The sequence below is a fragment of the Bufo bufo genome, chromosome 1 (assembly GCF_905171765.1).
Source record: "Bufo bufo chromosome 1, aBufBuf1.1, whole genome shotgun sequence".
Lineage (NCBI taxonomy): Eukaryota > Metazoa > Chordata > Amphibia > Anura > Bufonidae > Bufo > Bufo bufo.
In genome coordinates this window covers 808,077,871-808,094,382 of record NC_053389.1, presented here as the reverse complement: position 1 = coordinate 808,094,382, position 16,512 = coordinate 808,077,871, and the positions used below count along the sequence as shown (strand labels likewise).

Here is a 16,512-nt window from a genome sequence, read left to right as displayed (position 1 = left end):
TATCAACATGCTTATTAGGCTGTCCTCGCTCGTAATGTTTTAGAGGGTCAGCTCAGCAGTGGGACATCACCTATAATGTTTTAGAGAATCACCAGCAGGCCCTCAACCTTAATGTTTTAGAGGGTCAGCTCAGCAGCAGACGCTCACCCCTAAATGTTTGGATGGTCAGCTCGGCAGCAAACACTCGCCCACAAAGTTTTTTAGATGGTCAGCTCGACAGCAGGCCCTCACCCACAAAATTGTTTAGATGGTCAGCTCGGCAGCATGCCCTCGCCAACAAATTTTTTTAGAGGGTCAGCTCGGCAGGAGGCCCTCACCCCTAATAATTTAGAGGGTCACCAGCAGGCCAGCAATCATAATTTTTCAAGGGTGTGTATGATTTCCTCCTTTACGTATAATAAAGGGTGGATGGGAGTGCCGGTTTCTTTGTAATTTTTGGCAGCCCTTTCCCTTAGTGCATAGGCTTTATGAGTGTAGGAGTCCCACTACCTGAACAATTGTACCACAATGTGAATGAGGCCCTTCTATATGTGATATACAGGTTGTATCTGAGTGCCTCTTCCTTGCAATTTTTGGCAGCACTTGCACTTTATATACAAGTAAATATACAGGAAAGAATGTTTTCTAAAAAATTTTCCTCTAAAATCGATTTTATCTTCGGTTTGGTGGGTATTATTGTCAGTCTCCCAGCAGCGACCTGGGAGTCCAAGATGCATCCAGACATCCTCCCCATGCTGTTCCCGAACCATTTCAGTGGTGTTTCCATCAATTTCTGACCTTTTACTATGAACCAGACACCCTCCCCTCTTCAGAGCAGGGGGTGCCTGGTTTAATGCTCAGGTTCTCCCATTGACTTCCATTGTGCTCGTGTGCTCGGTACAGCACCCGAGCATCCCGAGGTGTTCTACTCAAGCACCCGAGCACTTTGGTGCTCGACCAACACTAGTGGCGTGTTTCGGTAGAAAAACAAAATGAATTCAGCGTTCTGAGTTGCAGTAATATTTGTTGTAAAATATTTAATTACGTATTTCGGTAGAAAACAAGAAATTTATTCCTGTGTGGTAAAGTCTTTAGTGGCGTATTTCAATAGAAAACGTTTTTTTTTTTTGGCGTGAATGATATCATTCCACTGCTACATGTCCTGGAACAGATGCTGGTAAATCTGGCTGGTCAGGGGACTGGAGACGTGGCGGCTAGATCTCACAGCCACATGAGCCCTGTGGGGGCTGAACTGGAAGAGAAGTTGGAGGGGAGAAGGACATTGGAGCACAGGCAATGTGTAGCGAAATGGGTGTTTTTTCTACTCAGGGGACAGGAGAGGAGGAGCAGAAACAGCCAGAGGAGCTACAGGGTGATGAGGAAGACGAGACAGAGGACCCAGACAAACCGTGGCAGTATGCAGTGGAGATGGAGGCAGGGAGTCCCTCCAGGTCACTTGCACAAATGGCCGACTGCATGCTCATTTGCTTGCGTAGTGACAGCAGAATTTTTACCATTCGACAGAGGGATGAATTCTGGCTCTCCACCTTGTTGGACCCTCGCTACCAGTCCAAAATGGGGGCCTTTTTTAAACCCACTGAGAGGGAAGACAAACTAACCTACTACAGAGACAGCCTATGTAGTCAGTTGGTCGCTGCCTATCTGCGCCATCGTAGAGCAGAACCTGAACCAGCAGTTGGTGGCTTACCTGGAGTGCACCCTGCCAGCTGTCATTGGAGATCCGCTGGACTACTGGGCAGCCAAACTGGATTTGTGGCCGCAACTGGCCGAGTTTGCCCTGGAAGAGTTATCCTGCCCGGCCAGTCATGTGGCATCAGAGCGGGTGTTTAATGCAGCGGGGGCCATAGTTACTCCAAGAAGAACTCGACTGTCCACCCAAAATGTCCCCTTCCCCATTTATAGGGTTTTATAGGGCACAGCTCTGCATTGACTATACAGACGCCACCCAATAAATACTGCGACTTCCCATCCGGCTCATACCCGAGATCTACCTGGCCACCTTCACTGATCCCATTGTCCCTATTGCTCTGGTAAGACTGCTCGCACCTCTTACCAGGTGGAGCAGGTTTATATTTACTCTACCAGTGCTGGGGTACCAGGCTTAGACCCCCCCGCCCCCCCATGTTGTTTTTTAGATATTGCATCACAGTGGTGTGTTTTAGTTGCATACTGTATTAAAAGTTATCTTTTAGATACTGACACTCTCCCCCTTGGGGGCTTATTTGCTGATTGATATCGGAGTGCTGTTTAAGCCTACACACATTTAGAGCTTTCATTGGTGTTGTCTTTGCTTCCATCTCCACACTATGTCACCTTGCCACTCTGTGGTCTCCTCCAGATGCTGGTGCTGCTGCCACCTCCAGACTCTGTCATTGTGCCACTCGCTGTCCTTCTCCTGATGCTTCTGCTGCATCCGCCACCTCCAGACTTTGTCATTGTGCCACTCAGTGGCCTCCTCATACTGCTGCCACCGCCAGACTCTGTCATTGTGCCACTCAATGGCCTCCTCATATTGCTGCCACCTTCAGACTCTGTCATTGTGCCACTCGCTGTCCTTCTCCTGATGCTGCTGATGCATCCTCCACCTCCAGATTCTGTCATTGTGCCACTTAGTGGTCTTCTTCTGATGCTGCTGTTGCATCTGCCACCTCCAGACTCTGTCATTGTGCCACTCACTGTCCTTCTCCTGATGCTGCTGCATCCGCCACCTCCAGATTCTGTCATTGTGCCTCTCAGTGGTCTTCTCCTGATGCTGCTACCGCCACCTCCAGACTCTGTCATTGTGCCACCCGGTCACCTTCTCCTGATGCTGCTGCCTCTGCCGCCAGCTCCAGACTCTGTCATTGTGCCACTCGGTCGCCTTCTCCTGATGCTGCTGCCGCCACCTCCAGACACTGTCATTCTGCCTCTCTGTGGTCTCCTCATGCTGTTCCCACCCTCACCACTATGTTATTGGGCCACTCTGTGGACTTCTCATTCTGTTCCCACCCTCCCCACTTCATGACTGGGCCACTATTTTTCCTTTAGGTCTGGCTGACATCATCATTTATTTGACCCTGTGTACAAAACACAGAAGAAATGCAAATATTCTATTCACGTGTCATCTCTGTTTTAGATAAACTCCAGTTTTTTTTGGCATTAGCAATACTGATGGATTATTGAGCAAATGCTGACGAGTGAAGGCGTATGCTCTACAGACCGAATCTGTTTTTTGGGGGTAATTGTTCTGACAGATCAGAGGAAGGGCAAATTAATCAGTGATGTCTACACAAACTTACTGCTGACACCCTCTCCACTCTGTCGGGGGGCTCTACTTGTATAAGCGTTTAATAGAACTGGTTCTGTTGACATCTATGTGGAATCAGCTGACGATGGTGTAAAAGGAGTGCGCTTTTTCTTGACGCTAACATCGACCTGTAATGCTAAGTTAATACTTGAGTTATTTTGGCCCCGTGACTGTCCAAATAAGTGAAGTGTGCAGTGATTCTAAGAGCGACGCCTGTCATCTGCATATCATGCTGACTCACAGTATTATTTCACTACCACAGCACACTCCCTATGAGTGTTACTGTAAGGCACAGTGTTCTACACCCCTATAAAGGCTCTCTGCAGCCCTGAAATAGCAGTTTTTTTATGTAATTTGCCGAGAATAAATTCGGATAGAAGCAGATCTTTTTCACTCATCTCTACACGCCACAAAAGGCTTTAGAACATATAACTGCACCACTAAACGGCAAATAGGCCCTTACTTTTTTCCACTTATACACTCCACAAAAGGCTTTAGAACATATAACTGCACCACTGAACGGCAAATAATATATATTGTTTTTCCACTAATACATGCCAAATAGGCCTTTAGAACATATAACTGCACCGCTGAATGGCAAATAGACCCTTATCCCTTTCCACTTATACACTCAACAAAAGGATTTAGAACATATAACTGCACAGCTGAACATCAAATAATATATATTTTTTTGCCACTAATACACACTAAAAAGGGCTGTAATTTTCTCACTTCACCACACAACAGCTAATAAGCCCTTTTTTTTCCCACTAATACAAGCCAAAAAATGCTTTAGAACATAACTTGAGGGGTGTAGTTTCTACAATGGGGTCATTTATGGGTGGTTATCACTATGTAAGCCCCACAAAGTGACTTTAGAATTGAAGTGGTGCTTAAAAAAGTGGGTTTGGGAAATTTTCTAAAATATTAAAAAATTTGCTTCTAAAATTCTAAGGTGCTATGAAGGTGAAAACCCCCAACCAGCTCTACATCTCCACATAATAGAAAAATGCTGTGCAATATATCATACCTCATACAAGTTGACAAGTAACTAAATACCAGATTGCTGCTCCTATTGAGTATAAACAAAAGTCAAAAGTGGACACAATGACCCAAATCAGACATCCTCAATGCTGTCCATAGATTATACAGAGGGTTAAGCTGTCTGTTTAAAAATTCTGTTTATACTCAATAGGAGGCAGCAATCTGGTATTTAGTTACTTGTCAACTTGTATGAGGTATGAAATATTGCACAGCATTTTTCTATTATGTGGCGATGTAGAGCTGGTTGGGGGTTTTCACCTTCATAGCACCTATCTGCAATGTTTTTATGATTAGTTGTGATATAATTCATGTGTGTCTGCGTACACACAATTAATAAAGATGGTTTTTGTACTACAAGTGTGGTGTTGTTGATTGGGTTCTGTATCATGTTCCCACACATTTATTTTTGGTATTTAATATGTATTTGGGTATTCTAAAATTCTAAGCCTTATAAGATCCTAAAAAATAAAATTACATTTCCCAAATGTCTACTTTATGTTGGCATCATTTTGTAAATGTTAAGTAATAACTATTTTATGATGTATCACTACCTGTCTTAATAGCAGAGAAATTCAAATTTTGTAAAATTGTGAATTTTCCAAATTTTCTGTAAATTATCATGAAGTACAATGTATCGTGAGAAAACAGTCTCAGAATGGTTTGGATAAGTAAAAGCATTTTGAAGTTATTACCACATAAAGTGACACATGTCAAATTTCCCAAAAAACATGGTCCTTAAGGTGAAAAATGGCAAGGTCCTTAAGATGTTGAACATGCTGTTTGTTACTACTGTAAACGTTGTGATTACTCTTAGCTATATATGTTAGTCTCACTCTGACATTATTTGGTATTGCTTAAAGTGATTAAAAATGGGGGTAGACAGAGAGACCAATCGCAAAAATTTGAAAAAAAAGAGGAAGAGACGAGAGAAAAAAATATAAGAACTCAGAGAGTCATATATAAATTTCCAGGGAAATAGGAGCCTTTTTGACTCGGGTAGAATTGATTCGGACCAAAATAAAAGTTTTGGACCAATTCTCGGAATCGGAACTGAACCAAATTCCAAGAAATTCTGTCATCTCTACAACAGAACATTTCAAGAAAAACAAGAAACTTTTAAAATGTTACCTGTGGGTATCTGTAAAGTCCCAATATGTGAGCCATGAGAATAGAGTACGTGGATGCAGAGTGTCCAATGATGGCAGCCAGAGGTGGACGTTTGCGACAACAGTAATTGGGTATTGCATGATCAAGTCCTGTCAGCATCCACAAGGTTCCTTCTAACTCTCCATGTAGCACAGCACAGGAGTCATAGGCATAGAAGCCCAGGCTGACATTTGGGAGAAGTTTGGGGGTTCTATTAATTTCATCAACGGCAAACCTCATGGCATGGAACTGCTGGTACTGTTCAAAGCGGAACCTGAAATCAGTAAATAATGGACTTGACATCATTTATACAAAATTTCACTTATCTGTATCACAGAATTGAGCCCCTTGGTGATCAAACACAGGGTGTAAATTTATTGGGTCACGAGGGACTCAACACCGAGACCCATGCCTGAGAATTTGAAGGGAAATTAAACATTAGGTGGACCCCATGTTCTATCACCTGACTATAGGCTGTCAAATTATCGTTTGTGGTTGGACATGTGCTCCTCATCTTTCTGGGTTCTGGTGTAAGTCTATTGGTGGTTTTTCTACAGTAGTGTGCCAGTGTTGGGTTAAATCATGACAAGCTTGATGGTTTGTCTTCAACAATGTGGATATGAGCCCAAATTTTGGGAACCCTAAACATTTGATGACCAGGGTCAGCTAAAGATGTCTGTGTCCTGCAGTTATAGTCACCAGGGCCCATTCTGAAGTCTAACCTTTGCTTGACATGCATTATGCATATTTGGCCAGTTCACTATGGGCTTCTCCAATATTCTGTGGATATACTGTTCTGCTGCACACTCTCAAGTCACTCTCTTAATCATACCTTACTTGTGTGCCATTAGTGCTTCTGGCATGCCCTCTGATACTGAGGTCCATTCTATTGATGTGGCATCTGGCACAGCATAGTCAGATTCTCTCTAGCTTTGTCTTCAGATCAGTGTAATTTAGATGAACCTCAATAAATGTACTGTCTCTATCTGCCCTCTTTTGGTGGCTAATCCATTGGATATTATTCTTCCGACTGTTTGACTAATCTCCTATTTGTTGTGTCATCTGACCTTCTCACATAAGTGGATTGTCTCCTCACTCACACCACAGGCATCTAACCAAGAACTTTGGACACCAACTTCATACCTTTTATACCCTGTGATTCTGTCTTCTAAAATAGGAGAGTGTAGCATCCCTTTGCCTCTGCATTCTTTGTAAGGCTACAGGGTTTCCTTATTGGAAAAGCTGATTATCCATCAGCCAATTGAACAGTAGTGATGAGCGGCAGGGGTCATATTCGAATTCGCAATATTTCGCGAATATTCGCAAATTCGAAAATTCACAATTTTTTTTTACTCGAAAAATCGGAAAGGTAATGATTGTGTAATATGCAAATTTTCGGAATTCGAATTTTCGGATTCAAATTTTTTATTGAGAATTTTTCAACTTACAACTATTAGACAAAGAAGATTATAGCACTACAGTATATTAGCTAAATTGCTCTATATTCGATTTTTTTCGAATATTCTTTATATTGCTATAACTTAGTTTTATTCGTAATATTCTAAAACAAGAATATATAGCAATATAGCGAATATTCAAAAAAAAACATATATAGAGCAAAATTCGCAAACACTACTACTCCTAAAGTCAAGTATATTGCAGCCTTCTTATTGGCCCACAAGCTAGAAGCAGTGAGGGATCATGTGTACTGATAAAAAATAAATAAAATAAAATCCAAAATAAAATTTGAATAAAAAATTTGAATATTCGAAATTACGAATATATATAACTATATTCGAAATATTCGCGAATTTTCGAAGTACCTATATTCACGATAAAAATTCGAAATTCGAATATTCGTGATCAACACTATTGAACAGGTCCTCGCTGTAAGACAACTGTGCAACACCACCACTGTGAAAAGAAAGCAGTTTGACCATTTTACATTACAATACAGTTGTGGATTGAACAGCACCAGTATGTTATCAGTAGAAATACCTTATAGGAATATGTATGTGACATGAAGGTAAGTACATTTAATGATTCTTGACCTTACTTTGTGCAGATATCTGCTGGTGGCTTCTCCTGGAATGTCATTGTGGAGTACAGTTTGTCAATGTGAAGAGGAATTATTGCTCCTATAAGGACATCTCCATCTACTAAAATCCCTCTGAGGTCCATGGAAGCTAGGTTGCCCCTTGAGTATGTGGAGGGGAACATTACTAGAAGATGCCATAGTGTTCTGTATAAATGAGACACGAACCTGGAAAACAGAATTTTTCCACAATTATTACAGTACATAACAATAGTCTCCAAACGTGGGGCTTTCCATATGTTGGGGAACTATAACTCCTTCCATCTCTGAGACTTGAACAGAAAAGGAAGCAACTTTGCTACCAGAATACTCCAGAGAGAAGAAGATTAGAAGGTCTAGAACCCACTGGGCCATGCATCAGAGTCAAACAGCAAAGTATATATGCAGAGGCTCACCTCATCAGGATGTGGATATAGGGTTCTCTATTGGCAGACCAACCCTACGACCCTCTAATGTCTTTAGTATACCTCTAGTAAAGCTGTAGTAGGACCATGTTACTTCTCTACAATGTATACCCTTGTACAGCTTTAGTTTGACCCTGCTGCATCTCTATTATACTCCTAGTGCAGTTGTTGTATGACTTTAGTATACCCCTAATACAGCTGTGGTATCACACCAGTATACCCCTAATAAAGCTGTGATATGTCTCTAGTATACCCCTAATACAGCTGTGGTATCACACCAGTATACCCCTAGTACAGCTGTGGTATGACACTAGTATATCCCTAGTACAGCTGTAGTATGACTCTAGTATACCCCTAGTACAGCTGTGGTATGACTCTAGTATACCCCTAATACAGCTGTAGTATGACACTAGTATACCCCTAGTACAGCTGTGGTATGACTCTAGTATACCCCTAATACAGCTGTAGTATGACACTAGTATACCCCTAGTACAGCTGTGGTATGACTCAATTATACCTTTAGTACAGCTGTAGTATGTCTGTAGTATACAATTAGTACAGCTGTGGTATGACACTAGTATACCCCTAGTACAGCTATAGTATGACAGTAGTATACACCTAGTACAGTTGTAGTATGACTGTGGTATACCCCTAGTATAGCTGTAGTATGACTCTAGTATACCCCTAGTACAGCTGTAGTATGACTGCAGTATACCGCTAGTACAGCTGTGGTATGACCCTAGTATACCCCTAGTACAGCTGTAGTTTGATTATAGTATACAGCTGTAGTATGACACCAGTATACCCCTAGTACAGCTGTGGTATGACTCTAGAATACCTCTACTACAGCTGTAGTATGACTGTAGTATACCCCTAGTACAACTGTAGTATGACTCTAGAATAACCCTAGTACAGCTGTGGTATAAATCTAGTATACCCCTAGTACAGCTGTGGTATGACTCTAGTATACCTCTAGTACAGCTGTAGTATGACTGTAGTATACCCCTAGTACAGCTGTGATATGACTCAATTATACCTTTAGTACAGCTGTGGTATGACATTAGTATACCCCTAGTACAGCTGTAGTATGACTGTAGTATACCCATAGTACAGTTGTAGTATGACTGTGGTATACCCCTAGTATAGCTGTAGTATGACTCTAGTATACCCCTAGCACAGCTGTAGTACTACATTAGTATACTCCTAGAAATAGCTGTAGTATGACTGTAGTATACCCCTAGTATAGTTGTAGTATGACTGTGGTATACCCCTAGTATAGCTGTAGTATGACTCTAGTATACCCCTAGTACAGCTGTGGTATGACTCTAGAATACCTCTACTACAGCTGTAGTATGACTGTAGTATATCCCTAGTACAGCTGTAGTATGACTCTAGAATACCCCTAGTACAGCTGTGGTATGACTCTAGTATACCTCTAGTACAGCTGTAGTTTGACTGTAGTATACCCCTAGTACAGCTGAGATATGACTCAATTATACCTTTGGTACAGCTGTGGTATGACTGTAGTATACCCCTAGAATAGTTGTAGTATGACTGTGGTATACCCCTAGTACAGCTGTAGTATGACTCTAGTATACCCCTAGTACAGCTGTAGTATGACTCTAGTATACCCCTAGTACAGCTGTAGTATGACTGTAGTATACCCCTAGTACAGCTGTAGTATGACACTAGTATACCCCTAGTACAGCTGTAGTATGATTGTAGTATACCCCTAGTAAAGCTGTAGTATGGCAATAGTTTACCCCTAGTACAGCTGTAGTATGACACTAGTATACCTCTAGTACAGCTGTAGTATGACACTAGTATACCCCTAGTACAGCTGTAGTATGAAACTAGTATACCCCTAGTACAGCTGTAGTATGACACTAGTATACCTCTAGTACAGCTGTAGTATGACACTAGCATAGTATGACCTGCTCCAGTATAACCTTAGTAAATAATACAATGAAGTATATACTTAGAATACAGATGTGTAAACCTCGCTCCGTCCTCGTACGACTCTTGTATAATCTCTAGTACTGGAGGTCCCATGTAGTTAATAGAAAACTCAGCTGAGCATTAACAAAATCAGTTCTGCTGCATCAGCGCTCCATGTGATACTGACTGAAACCATACTATGACTGACAGCCCCCCAGTCATCATATCACTTGTACCTACCTCATCCTGTCCTTCAGCAATGTCATGTATGGAGTAAACGCTCTCTATATATATAAGACTGATAGATATAAGAAGAAACTCCCCCTAGACCCCATTAGTTATACTCTGGGGGTATTATTAACTCTTCCTGTCCTTGGCCACTAATTGTACATACAAAATTATAAGCAATTAAGACAATGTAACGAGCCGTGTGCAGCATCTACAGCCTCTGGCTGAATGTTCAAGAGATGACGAATATCTGATAAATCTCAGTCAGCATTTCCCCTCCGTTTGGTGTGGCCTTGTAGCTGGCCAGCTAAGACCTGTTCTAGGTTGCTAATATGACTTACATGTTTATATAGGTAGACCTGCCAATAATGTCATATAACAGTTATATATGGAGTTCACAGAAGCAGAAAAGATAATATGTCTTTGAGTTTAAGTAAGAAAGCATAGAGTTAAACTGTTGTTACTGAGCAGGAGTCTTGACTAGGGTTGAGTGAACCCGAACTATAAAGTTTTGGACCACGAACCCGAACATTTCAGTAAAAGTTCGGGTTCGGTGTTCGGCAATTTCTTGGCGCTTTTTGAAAGGCTGCAGAGCAGCCAATCAACAAGCGTTTAACTCGTGTGCCCTTAGAAGCCATCTCAGCCATGCCTACTACTGGCATGGCTGTGATTGGCCAGAGCAGCATGTGACCCAGCCTCTATATAAGCTGGAGTCATGCAGCGCTGCACGTCACTCTGCTGTGCTTAGTGTAGGGAGAGGATGCTGCTGCTGTGAGGGAGAGAATAGGAAAGAGTTATCAGAACTCAAATTAAACTCAGCGATCTACATAGATATAGTTGTCTGGGTGCAGTGCACAATCTTTTTACCCTGCCCTGAGCCCAGTGACAGAGAAAAATTAATTTTATCCGTCTGTTAGTTAGGTGGGCGGCGGCGGCCATTTTATGCAAGTTCAGTGCACCAGCACTGCATATGTGCTTTTGTGACATACAAATCCAAGCTTGAAATACTGCAATAATAATCTGGTTTTAAAAAAACACCCTTTTTTTTGCAATATACAACATCTGGGGCCTTTGCAGCATTAGTCAGTGTGCAATTTAAGCTAGAAATACAGCTATAATTTTCTGGGTTTTTAAAAACCCCCTTTTTTGGCAAAATACACAATTTTACAGCCCTTGCTGCATCTGCACGTGTGAAATTCAAGCGTTATATACAGCTGTCATATTCTGTTAGTAAAAAAAACACCCTTTTTTGGCAAAATACTTAATATTGCAGCCATTGCTGCGTCTGTGATTGTTAAAAACAAGTCTGAAATACTTCAATAATTTTCTGGCTTTGAAAAAAACACCAATTTTTGGCAATAACCTTCATGCAATTTAAGCTAGAAATACAGCTATAATTTTCTGGGTTTTACAGCCGTTGCTGCATCTGCACGTGTGAAATTCAAGCGTTATATACTGCTGTCATATTCTGTTATTAAAAAAACTTAATTTTGCAGCCTTTGCTGCATATGTCATTGTGAGATACACCCTTTAGATACTGTGGTTCTATTCTGCTATTAATAAAACACCCATTTTGTACAAAAAATTTAATTTGCGGCCTAGTCTACATCTGTATGTGTGAGATACACACTTTAGATACTGTGGTTCTATTTTGCTATTAATAAAACACCTATTTTGGGCAAAAATATTTAATTGCGGCCTAGTTTGCATCTGTACGTGTGAGATACACCCTTTACATACTGTGGTTCTATTCTGCTATTAATAAAACACCCATTTTGGGCAAAAATATTTAATTGCGGCCTAGTCTGGATCTGTACGTGTGAGATACACCCTTTACACACTGTGGTTCTATTCTGCTATTAATAAAAGAACCAATTTGGGCAAAAATCTTTAATTTCGGCCTAGTCTGCATCTGTACGTGTGAGATACACACATTAGATACTGCAGTTCTATTCTGCTAGTAGAAAAACACTAATTTAGGGCAAAAATCTTTAATTAGGGCCTAGTCTGGATCTGTACGTGTGAGATACACACTTTAAATACTGTGGTTCTATTCTGTTATTTGAAAAACAGCCATTTTGGGCAAAAAACTTAAATTGCCGTGTAGTCTGCATCTGTGCGTGTGAGATACACACTTTACATACTGTGGTTCTATTCTGCTAAAAGAAAACACTAATTTTGTGCAAAAATCTTTAACCCCTTAAGGACTTAGGGCGTGCCGGTACGCCCTATTTCCCGAATCCTTAAGGACTCAGGGCGTACCGGTACGTCCTAAGTTTAAATCGGGATTGCAGCGCCGGGGGGGGTTAATCCGAACAGGATGCCGGCTGAAATCATTCAGCCGGCATCCTGTCACAACGCCAGGGGGGGTCATGTGACCCCCCGTATCGGCGATCGCCGCAAACCGCAGGTCAATTTAAACCTGCGGTTTGCTGCGCTTTCTGCAGTTTCTGATCCCCGCGGTCCCTGACAGCAGAGATCAGAAACTTTAACATGCCCAAAATATAGATTTTCACCCCCCCTGCACCCCTGAGAGATTTTATGGTGGCGGATGGTGCGGGGGGGGGTTGCGGGCGGTGCGGGAGGCGGGCGGTGCGGCAGGCGGGATCGCGATCCCCCACCCGCCTCCTCTTGAAAAATCATTGGTGGCCAGTGGGTATACCAAAGTGTCAGCACATTGCTGACACTCTGGTATAAACGGCTGACATCTGTGCAGATGTCAGCCGTTTAACCCTTTCCATACCGCGGTCCGTATGGACCGCTGTATGGAAAAGGTTAACAGTCAGGGTCAGGGAGCTCCCTCCCTCTCCCATTGGGGGGCTGCTGTGCCTTTGCTGCCCCCAGACAGGATGGGGTCACAGTGGGAGGGAGCTCCCCTCCTTACCCTTCCCTGTCTGCTCAGTTGTGGCCACATCCGAGCAGACGGGGAAGGTTCCCATGGCAACAGGACGCCTTCGCAGGCATCCTGCTGTCCATGGTGCTGAACAGATCTGTGCTAAAGGCATAGATCTGTTCAGACAAAGTGTAAGTAAAATACAGTACAATACACTATATAGTGTACTGTACTGTATTATACAGACATCAGACCCACTGGATCTTCAAGAACCAAGTGGGTCTGGGTCAAAAAAAAGTAAAAAAAGTAAAGTTAAAAAAAAAACACATTTATCACTGAATAAAAAAAATAAAAATAAAAATACACTACACATATTAGGTATCGCCGCGTCCGTAACGACCTGATCTATAAAACGGTTATGTTACTTTCCCTGCACGGTGAACGCCATAAAAATAAAAACTATAAGGAAATTGAAATTTTGCCCACCTTACTTCCCAAAAAAGGTAATAAAAGTGATCGAAATAGTCGCATGTACGCCAAAATAGTACCAATCAAACTGTCATCTCATCCCGCAAAAATCATACCCTACCCAAGATAATCGCCCAAAAACTGAAAATACTATGGCTCTTAGACTATGGAAACACTAAAACATAATTTTTTTTGTTTCAAAAATAAAATCATTGTGTAAAACTTACATAAATAAAAAAAAGGTATACATATTAGGTATCGCCGCGTCCGTATCGACCGGTTCTATAAAAATATCACATGACCTAACCCCTCAGATGACCACCGTAAAAAAATAAAAAGGTGTAAAAAAAGGCATTTTTTGTCATCTTACGTCACAAAAAGTGTAATAGTAAGCGATCAAAAAGTCATATGCACCTCAAAATAGTGCCAATCAAACCGTCATCTCATCCCACAAAAAATGGAGACCCTACCTATGATAATCGCCCAAAAACGGAGACACTAAAACATGATTTTTTTTGTTTCAAAAATGAAATCATTGTGTAAAACCTACATAAATAAAAAAATGTTATACATATTAGGTATCGCCGCGTCCGTGACAACCTGCTCTATAAAAATACCACATGATCTAACCTGTTAGATTAATGTTGTAAATAACAAAAAAAAACGGTGCCAAAAAAGCTATTTCTTGTTATCTTGCCTCACAAAAAGTGTAATATAGAGCAACCAAAAATCATATGTACCCTAAACTAGTACCAACAAAACTGCCACCCTATCCCGTAGTTTCTAAAATAGGGTCACTTTTTTGGAGTTTCTACTCTAGGGGTGCATCAGGGGGACTACAAATGGGACATGGCGTCAAAAAAATCAGTCCAGCAAAATCTGCCTTCCAAAAAACGTATGGCATTTCTTTCCTTCTGCGCCCTGCCGTGTGGGGTGTTTCTGTAAACTACAGAATCAGGGCCATAAATAATGAGTTTTGTTTAGCTGTTAACCCTTGCTTTGTAACTGGGAAAAAAATATTTAAATGGAAAATCTACCAAAAAGTGAAATTTTGAAATTGTATCTCTATTTTCCATAAAATCTTGTGCAACACCTAAAGGGTTAACAAAGTTTGTAAAATCAGTTTTGAATACCTTGAGGGGTGTAGTTTATAGAATGGGGTAATTTTTGGGTGGTTTCTATTATGTAAGCCTCGCAAAGTGACTTTCAGACCTGAACTGGTCCCTAAAAATTGGGTTTTTGAAAATTTCTGAAAAATTTCAAGATTCGATTCTAAACTTCTAAGCCTTGTAACATCCCCAAAAAATAAAATATCATTCCCAAAATGATCCAAACATGAAGTAGACATATGGGGAATGTAGAGTAATAACTATTTTTGGAGGTATTACTATGTATTATAGAAGTAGAGAAATTGAAACTTGAAAATTTTCTATTTTTTACAAATTTTGGGTAAATTTGGTATTTTTTTATAAATAAAAATATTTTTTTTTTTACTTCATTTTACCAGTGTCATGAAGTACACTATGTGACAAAAAAACAATCTCAGAATGGCCTGGATAAGTCAAAGCGTTTTAAAGTTATCAGCACTTAAAGTGACACTGGTCAGATTTGCAAAAAATGGCCAAGTCCTTAAGGTGAAATAGGGCTGAGTCCTTAAGGGGTTAAATGCAGCCGAGTCTGCATCTGTATGTGTGAGATACACCCTTTACATACTGTGGTTCTATTCTGCTATTAATAAAACAGCCATTTTGGCCAAAAATCTTTAATTACGGCCTAGTTTGCATCTGTACGTGAGAGATACACCCTTTACATATTGTGGTTCTATTCTGCTATTAGAAAAACACTAATTTTGGGCAAAAATCTTTAATTGGGGCCTAGTCTGGATCTCCACGTGTGAGATATACATTTTAAATACTGTGGTTCTATTCTGTTATTTTAAAAACAGCCATTTTGGACAAAAAAAAATATTTTTACAGCATTTGCTGCATATGTCATTGTGAGATACACCATTTAGATACTGTGGTTCTATTCGGCTATTAATAAAACACCCCTTTTGGGCAAAAATCTTTAATTGCGGCCTAGTCTACATCTGTACATGTGAGATACACAATTTAGATACTGTGGTTCTATTCTGCTATTAGAAAAACACTAATATTGTGCAAAAATCTTTAATTGCGGCCTAGTCTGGATCTGTACGTGTGAGATACACCCTTTACATACTGTGGTTCTATTCTGCTATTAATAAAACAACCAATTTAGGCAAAAATCTTTAATTGTGTTCTAGTCTGCATCTTTACATGTGAGATACACCCTTTACATACTATGGTTCTATTCTGCTATTAATAAAACACCAATTTTGGGCAAAAATCTTTAATTGCGGCCTAGTCTGGAACTGTATGTGTGAGATACACCCTTTACATACTGTGGTTCTATTCTGCTATTATTAAAACTCGCATTTAGGGCAAGATCCTAAATTTGAGAAAAATTAGGAGAGCATCAAATAAGGCACGTGGTCCAGGTCATGGTGCTGCTGGTGGAGCTCCTGTTGCAGGGAGCGGACGTGGTCGATCTGTGCCAGCTACACGAACAAGTGAAACCGCTTCCTCAGGTGCGAGTAGGCGACAGAACCTGCAGCGGTATTTGGTCGGGCCTAATGCGGCTCTACGAATGGTGAGGCCAGAACAAGTACAGGCGATAGTAGATTGGGTTGCTTACAGTGCCTCCAGTTCCTTCACATTGTCTCCCAACTAATCTCCTGCTGAAAGATCAGAGTTGGCACCTGCAGCCGATGTCCATCAGCCCCTTGCAAATCAGCCAAGCAGTCTGAGCCCCAAGTCATGCAGCAGTCCCTTCTGCTTTTTGATGGCTCTGTTAGCAGTGTTTCTCAGGGCCATCCACCTAGCCCTGCCCCAGAAGTGGAAGAAATTGAGTCCACTGATGTCCAACCACTTATGTTTCAAGATGAGTACATGGGAGGACCATCGCAGCACATCTCGGATGATGACGATACACAGGTGCCAACTGCTGGGGCTTTCGAAAGTGTGCAGACCGACAAGGAGGGCAGGGGTGA

General features: G+C 41.2%; 1 protein-coding gene across 1 annotated transcript in view; it reads right to left on the bottom strand.

The window, feature by feature from the left end:
- Nucleotides 1-5,728, bottom strand: part of LOC120988763 (extracellular calcium-sensing receptor-like) — a 53,189-nt gene extending 47,461 nt beyond the window's left edge. Inside the window, exon 1 of the mRNA XM_040416445.1 lies at nucleotides 5,459-5,728. Coding sequence (XP_040272379.1) covers nucleotides 5,459-5,716 — 258 coding nt within the window. The 5' untranslated portion in view covers nucleotides 5,717-5,728. The remainder of the gene's footprint in view (nucleotides 1-5,458) is intronic.
- Nucleotides 5,729-16,512: the final 10,784 nt, after the last annotated feature.